Genomic DNA, 7,882 nt, shown 5'->3' with positions numbered 1-7,882 from the left:
GCCGCCAGCGAAGTTCTGGAGTCTGGGGCGCCCGCCCCGCGCTGAGGCACCCCAACTTTCACGGCTCCCAGAAACACTGCCCCGGCGGGGGGAGGGGGCCGCGGAACCGCGAGCAGGAGTGGCTTTTGTCCCTCATCCTTGTTTACTCGAAGAAACTTCAGACCGGACGTGTTTAGTCAGAACAGAAATACATCTCAGGGCCAAACCGATAGGAAACGAGGCTGCCTTGCAGTGCCACCGCCTCCCCAGCCTGGTCCCGAGCCCTGGGGCTTGCTGCTCCTCCCTCCGAGCAAAGTTTTATGCAAAGAGGGTATTTTTTTAAGGAATCGGGAAAACTTTCGATGCACGATGATTTCTTTTTTCTTTCTTTTTTTTTTTACGGCCTATAATTTTAAAAGGTCAACTCACTTGGTCTCCTTATTTATTTTGTGTCTACCGCAAATCAACAATTTGGCAGCATAAGTTTTTTTGACCTTTGGTTTTGTTGTTTAAAAATGGCTTTGCAGATTTAAAAATTGTTTAAATGACCCGTAAGAAATTCAGAACCGACACAGGCAGATAAGATATACATAGCATATATGGAATATCCAGGCTTTTTGAGATTACACCGAAGGACCGTCTTTTGGTTGGCATAGCCACTTCTAGGAATCGGCTATCATTGCCATGTTCCCGTCTGGTTTTATGGGAACTTAATGTCACTACTGTGTTAAGTAATGAGTACCTTGGTTTTCATTCGCTCCCTAAGCACATTTAAGCTGTTAAACATCATAATTTCATTGCTAACATCAAACACTTAATTTAATTCTAGAAAAATAACTAAACATGGGCAAAGGAGATCCTAAGAAGCCGAGAGGCAAAATGTCATCATATGCATTCTTTGTGCAAACTTGCCGGGAGGAGCACAAGAAGAAGCACCCAGATGCTTCAGTCAACTTCTCAGAGTTTTCTAAGAAGTGCTCAGAGAGGTGGAAGGTAAGAGAGCTTAAGATGTTACTACACAAGGTAATAACTAGCAATAATTTCCAAATTAGGATTGAGGGGGAGGCTATTAAATGGCAAAGGAAACCTTTTTTATTCCTTTTTCTGCTTTGGATAATTAAAAAACTTACAAATACTTGGTTTTTAGACCATGTCTGCTAAAGAGAAAGGAAAATTTGAAGACATGGCAAAGGCGGACAAGGCCCGTTATGAAAGAGAAATGAAAACCTATATCCCTCCTAAAGGGGAAACAAAAAAGAAGTTCAAGGATCCCAATGCACCCAAGAGGCCTCCGTAAGTATTTTTTATACATGTTTTATAGTACAACAAATAGAAATCTAGTATGCCACTTTGTGAGTTTGTACAAAGTTTTTTGGCTAATAGTGATTCACATTGGTACATTTAAATAGTGTACATGAAATTCTTGTTAGATGGGAGTGTTAGCCCAAGCATTAGATGGTTGCCTCCTTTGACCAATATATGTCCTGATAGGGTTTTTTAAATCATATTGTTTTTTTGAACTAGTGATAATAATAATCTGCAAAATGTTCTTCTGGAGCTCAACTAGTATAACTTAAATAATTATAAATTAACTTTTAGTTAAATATTTGTACCCTATCTAATGCATGGTAGAAATTAACAAAATTAATATATGTAGGGATAGAATACATGTTTGTTAGTAGTTGTTTTGGTGCTGTTATTACAGTCCTAATCCTAAAATGAAATTTCTCTTAGGTCGGCCTTCTTCTTGTTCTGTTCTGAGTATCGCCCCAAAATCAAGGGAGAACATCCTGGCCTATCCATTGGTGATGTTGCAAAGAAACTGGGAGAGATGTGGAATAACACTGCTGCAGATGATAAGCAGCCTTATGAAAAGAAAGCTGCCAAGCTGAAGGAAAAATACGAAAAGGTAAGAAGTGTGTGTACTTGTTTATAGTAAAAAAAAAAAAAAAAAGGATATGCCAGAGGTTGGATGATTTTTTTTTAAATACATCTCAATTTCCTGTTTTCTTATACTTTTATTTAAGTTTTAGTGTAGCAGCTACATTGGCTTGAATCTTTTCATCTTTAGAGTTGTTAATTTTTTACTTCATATTAATTATATTAATTTGAGCCATGGTCATACATTTAAGCTGATTTCATTCTTCTCCAGTATCTCAAATTTGAAAATTTTGGTAGTTACTTTTGAGTCAAAATAATTTCCATTTAAATAGGCATTCATTATAAAAAAATAGGTCAGACAAAGTAACACTGGCTATATTTCTCATAAACATCCCCTGAAACATGTTCCTTCTCTTCAGGTGCCCCAAATCCCTTAGCATCACCAAATTTTCAAGTCTGCCAAAACTGGACAGTAAATTTGTAAGATGAAGAAAGCTATAAGTTTAATACTTTAATGGAAATAAATTTTAAGTACATGAATTTAAGCTTCTTTGTTTACTCTGAAAAAAAATAGTTGTTTCTTAATTGTTTTCTAACCTAATTGTATGCTTAATAGTGAATTACTTTTTTTTTTTTTTTGAGAGAGTGTTCTACTGTAGATTAGTCTGACAATATAAACCTGTAGAATACTTTTTTGCATTCAGAAGGTGGCAGTGTCTACCCTTTAATCAGTCTCTGCACTCTGGTTTTAATGAACTAGAGTTAGGGTTGTAGTATGTAATTGTATCTCACTGAGGCACTACATTACAAGTATTAGACCGTGCCATTTCTTGAGTTATAGATTGCTAATTGTAAAGTGTTTTTCCAAGTTCTGGTTATTTATGAAGGTGCAGTGGAGATGTGTGCTATTTGAATATAATTAGGATGTAGGATCATAAAGTTTTGCCGTGTTTTGTTTGCCCTTTGCTTAATAGTTTTTCCTTTTCCTGTTTTCTCTTCCGTTTATTTTGGAAGGATATTGCTGCCTACCGAGCTAAAGGAAAACCTGATGCAGCAAAAAAGGGAGTTGTCAAGGCTGAAAAAAGCAAGAAAAAGAAGGAAGAGGAGGAAGATGAGGAAGATGAAGAGGATGAGGAGGAAGAGGAAGATGAAGAAGATGAAGATGAAGAAGAAGATGATGATGATGAATAAGTTGGTTCTAGCGCAGTTTTTTTTTTTCTTGTCTATAAAGCATTTAACCCCCCTGTACACAACTCACTCCTTTTAAAGAAAAAAATTGAAATGTAAGGCTGTGTAAGATTTGTTTTTAAACTGTACAGTGTCTTTTTTTGTATAGTTAACACACTACCGAATGTGTCTTTAGATAGCCCTGTCCTGGTGGTATTTTCAATAGCCACTAACCTTGCCTGGTACAGTATGGGGGTTGTAAATTGGCATGGAAATTTAAAGCAGGTTCTTGTTGGTGCACAGCACAAATTAGTTATATATGGGGACGGTAGTTTTTCATCTTCAGTTGTCTCTGATGCAGCTTATACGAAATAATTGTTGTTCTGTTAACTGAATACCACTCTGTAATTGCAAAAAAAAAAAGTTGCAGCTGTTTTGTTGACATTCTGAATGCTTCTAAGTAAATACAATTTTTTTTATTAGTATTGTTGTCCTTTTCATAGGTCTGAAATTTTTCTTCTTGAGGGGAAGTTAGTCTTGCTTTTGCCCATTTTAGATCACATGAATTATTACAATGTTTATCTTTTCATAGTAAGATGATAAAAACTTTTTGTCTACACACCCTGCATATCATGATGGGGTTAATAAAAATCAAATTGAGGACATTTTCATCCGTAACTGAAACTCCAAAACCTTGATCAGTTGATAGCTAATTTCACATAGCCCACTTACATTTACCAAGTGAAGGGTAGCCAATTCTATTCACAGCATGGGATTATTAGAATCAAACAATCTGAAAATCTGTCCTTGAAGGACTAATAGAGACGTATGTTCTGATCTTTACATGAGGACTCTATATTAACTCCCATTACCATGTAATGGCAGTTATATTTTGCAGTTAACACATTAAAGAAGACCTGAGAATGTATCCCCAAAAGCGTGAGCTTAAAATACAAGACTGCCATATTAAATTTTTTGTTGAGATTAGTCCCAGCAAAGGTTCTAAGAGTGCTGGCTGTAAATGCCTTTTCCCATTTATCTAAATATGGACTGCTCAGGAAACTTGAGACTCCATTGAAAGTATTTTTACTTAATTGGGCCAGCTTATAAAATTACAATGCCAAGTTTGAAGTAGGGTATATTTTCCTATATTGTGGTTTGCCCATTTATAAATCAAAATAGACATGAGGAAAAAACTTTGCATCTCTACCAATTATCCAACTTATTTGATGGTTTTTTTTCTTTTTTTTTTTAAATTTTTAACAAAAATCCAAACTCATTCATTAGAGTCATGTTTATCTACTTAGCAGTTTAGGGAACAATTTGGCAATTTTGTGGTTTTTGAGATTATCGTTCTCTTAAAGTGCCAGTGTTTTAAAATAGCGTTCTTGTAATTTTACACGCTTTTGTGATGGAGTGCTGTTTTGTTATATAATTTTGACTTGGATTCTTTCCATTTGCATTTGTTTATGTAATTTCAGGAGGAATACTGAACATCTGAGTCCTGGATGATACTAATAAACTAATAATTGCAGAGGTTTTAAATATTAGTTAAATGATTTTCACTTAAGAATTTAAGATTTTGTTCAATCATTTCCAATAATGCCTCCTAGCAACACCTTTTGAATAAGAGTAAGGGCTGGCAAAGTTTTTCCCTTTAAAAATATTCACTGTAAGCTTATAAATAGGTGATGGGATGATGAAAACAGGTTTCATCAAATATTCCAAATACTCAGGAATATGTATATATAAACTAATTTCACTTTCAAAATGTTAAGATTATTTCAAGGAGAGGCACATCTAAGTGGAAAGCAGCATTAGGAATAATTAAAGATCTAACAGGTCTAAGTGAATGAGGACCTCAACAGGCTGCAGTTGTCTTAAAGTTTTATCAAATTTTTAGTCAAGGGGAACAAATGTGGAACTACCATTGTCAACATCTGTTATTAAGTCTGATTTATTTAGAAATGAATTCTGCCTCAGGAACCTTCTTTGTAATGTTAGTAGGTGTGTCATGACACTACCCTGTTTAGGATGTGGAGAATGGGAACAAAGGTGATTTAACTGGCTTCTGATCTTTGAGGGAATGGACAAGACAAAACCTCAAATCAAAAAAATGAATGAATTCTTTTAAATGTCTATAAACAGTATCCCTTGGAACTCAGTAGATACTGAGTCTAAAACTCAAAGGCCTAAGACAATCATTTAGATAATCCAGTATAAAAGCCTTATTATTAAATGAGATGATATGGGGGTTGGGGGAGGGACTTCTAGTGCCCAGAAGTAATTGTATAGTGGTGTTTAAAGATTTTTAACTTAACAAGACTAAACAATTAGTATAAATTTAATAAGTTTTATATATTTTTGAAGTCAGTGTAGGGAGCATACTGACCAAAATCCTATTTTCTCATTTGCCTGTTGCTCATTAGTTACTATAATTAGTTTGATGATCTTCCATCAAGATTGATATTTGCTGGATTAACTTCCCAGAGTGAAGTCTGGAGAAGGAAAAGGTGTACTGTCCTTAAGGGCAAGGATTAAATGATAAAAAGGCAGGAAGCATACCTGTATGGTAGCCATTCAGCAGGTACTTCCCTCATTGCATAGGGAATCAACTTGCTCTGATGTTACGGCAGTATCTATATTGAAAATAACACAGGAAATAAAATAGTGATTTTTTTAAAAAAATGAAAAACGGGGTCACTACCCAGCTTGATATCACAGTCTAGAATAAAAGTTAACTCTAGGTCTGTTTGGTATAACACCTGAAAAGGCCCCAGTAGTCTCTCAGTACCAGTGGAGCTCTTTTGCATGGATGGTGTTGTATTACTGCATTTGCATACATCAACAGCTCAGGTCTCAATCCCCAAGTGTGAACCATTGGCTAGTAATTAAGCTGTCTAACTAATAAGGGATTGTGATAATAGTTATTTAACCTTATTTTTCATACTAATGCTTTATTGTCACTTCCAAGTGATCTTTGAAATATCTTACTACTAGATAAAGCTAATGGTTTGAATATCTTTCCAACAAAATAGATGGTAGGTGGTTCATTTCTTGGTCTCTTTTTGGAGAGTGGTGGTGGGGAGCCTGAATTTGAAGTGATTTACCACTAAATTATTTCCCTTTGATAGAGACTGGCCTTGAACTTGGGATCCTTCTGCCACAGCCTCCTGAGTAGCTGGGATTAAAGGCATGCACCACTATGACAGGCTTTCTTGTCCCCTTATGGCAAAGCAGTGCTTAACACAACTAGGGAAATTCCCTGGGTCTCAGCCAAGTTGCCTCCCTGGAGTACTGAGGCAAAACGTTGCTCTGTTCTAGGATTGCTGCTATTTCATGATAATACTATGGCACAGAAATACATACCACACAATACAAAATGGCAAGGACACAATATGCCACTTCCGGTGGACTTCACTCTAAAATAGATCATATCTGCCAGACGGAAATGTAGTCACACCTTTAGGCATGTCCTGGACCTTCTAAATAGCTGAATTTTTTAGGTATCCACTGAAAAGGAAGTAGAAATAGATCTGGAATAATATGAAGACAGACCATAAGTGAGCATGAGAGTTATGTGGAAAATGAAACCCAGTAATAGTGGGAGAGTGTTTATCATGCTGGAGGCCCTGATTTTGATCTCTAGCACCAAAAAGGAAGAGAAAGCAAGGAAGCAAAAGATACAGAGATACTTGTAAATTTTTATGAACTAATTTTTCTCATTAGTCACATAACATTCCATAGTATGATACTGCATAAGAATTTGTTCATTCCCTTAGTGATAAACATTCAAGTTCTTTACCATTTTTTTCCATTCTAACAATGCTGCAGGGTACATTTCTCTTAGGCATGTGTGGTACTTTAGGAAAGGTACCTTGAAGTAGATTTATTGAGTCAAAAGATATTTGCATGTAACATTTTGGCAGATATTTGATAAATGGCCCCCCCAAAGGTGATTCTTATATGGTGAAACATTTTAGTAATGATTATATAATGATCAAGGTATTTTTTTTTGACCAGTTACTCATTGAGTTTGTGGAGGGAAAAAACAATTTTTAAAAAATGAAAAGCTAAAATACTGAAATAGTCATTTGTCCAAAGACAGAAACACAGGCAGAATCAGAAATGAAAGACCCTGGGGAAGGATACTGATAATTCAAACTGTTAAACTATTTCTCTAAAAACTCACTGCAATAATTAAATACTGAAGTACTCTATTGCATGAAAATGAAGTTTCCTTCTGATTTGGGCATCCTCTATCCTGAATGGAAATTTCTGGGTTTTTTTTCCCCCCTTCTAAGCAGAGAGCTTTTTGTAGCAAAGATTGTGTGTCAATCCTACAGAAACTGCAAACAGTTTTGGAGAAAGGGGTTTGGCAACAAGGGTTAACCAAAGATGAGAAATTAATGGACTGTAAGCCAGATTCTAGGAATTAGGAGATAAGTTATTTGGAAAGGTGGAATGGATCCTGAACATTGGCCTTAAATGGAATGAAGTTCACCACTGCTTCATTTCCTTGCTGGGGATGGTACTATAGGGTAAAGGACAAACACAATTGCATTTATAGGTTTAAAGAGGAAATAAGCTTAGTTCCTTAGAATTACATAGACTCTCTAATTAGAAGCTTTACCATTGTTTTGGTTTTGGGTATCGATGATTAGAGATCGTTTTATAAAGTCTTCTGAACATAACCAGGCAAGAGGATAGTCCTCAAACAAAATGAGTTGTTGGAAGCAAGAGAAGAGTACTCCTAAAGATAAACGTGCATGTGCTCACTTATCACACCCTCAGTTATCCACATAGTGTTCAGGGAGGTTCCCAGAGTAAGAACTTGGAGGCTGCTCAGAGCACA

General features: G+C 35.9%; 1 protein-coding gene across 1 annotated transcript in view; it reads left to right on the top strand.

Annotated features, from left to right (window-relative positions):
• The window catches only part of Hmgb1 (high mobility group box 1), a 4,575-nt gene extending 1,066 nt beyond the window's left edge, over nt 1-3,509 (top strand). The window contains exons 2-5 of the mRNA XM_015484184.2: nt 823-972; nt 1,127-1,272; nt 1,714-1,888; nt 2,875-3,509. Of these exons, the coding sequence (XP_015339670.1) occupies nt 823-972; nt 1,127-1,272; nt 1,714-1,888; nt 2,875-3,051 (648 nt within the window). The 3' untranslated portion in view covers nt 3,052-3,509. The remainder of the gene's footprint in view (nt 1-822; nt 973-1,126; nt 1,273-1,713; nt 1,889-2,874) is intronic.
• Nucleotides 3,510-7,882: the final 4,373 nt, after the last annotated feature.

This window comes from Marmota marmota, unplaced genomic scaffold (assembly GCF_001458135.2).
Source record: "Marmota marmota marmota unplaced genomic scaffold, marMar, whole genome shotgun sequence".
Taxonomy (NCBI): domain Eukaryota; kingdom Metazoa; phylum Chordata; class Mammalia; order Rodentia; family Sciuridae; genus Marmota; species Marmota marmota.
Note: the sequence above shows the minus strand (reverse complement) of the source record. Positions and strands in the feature narration are given on the sequence as shown.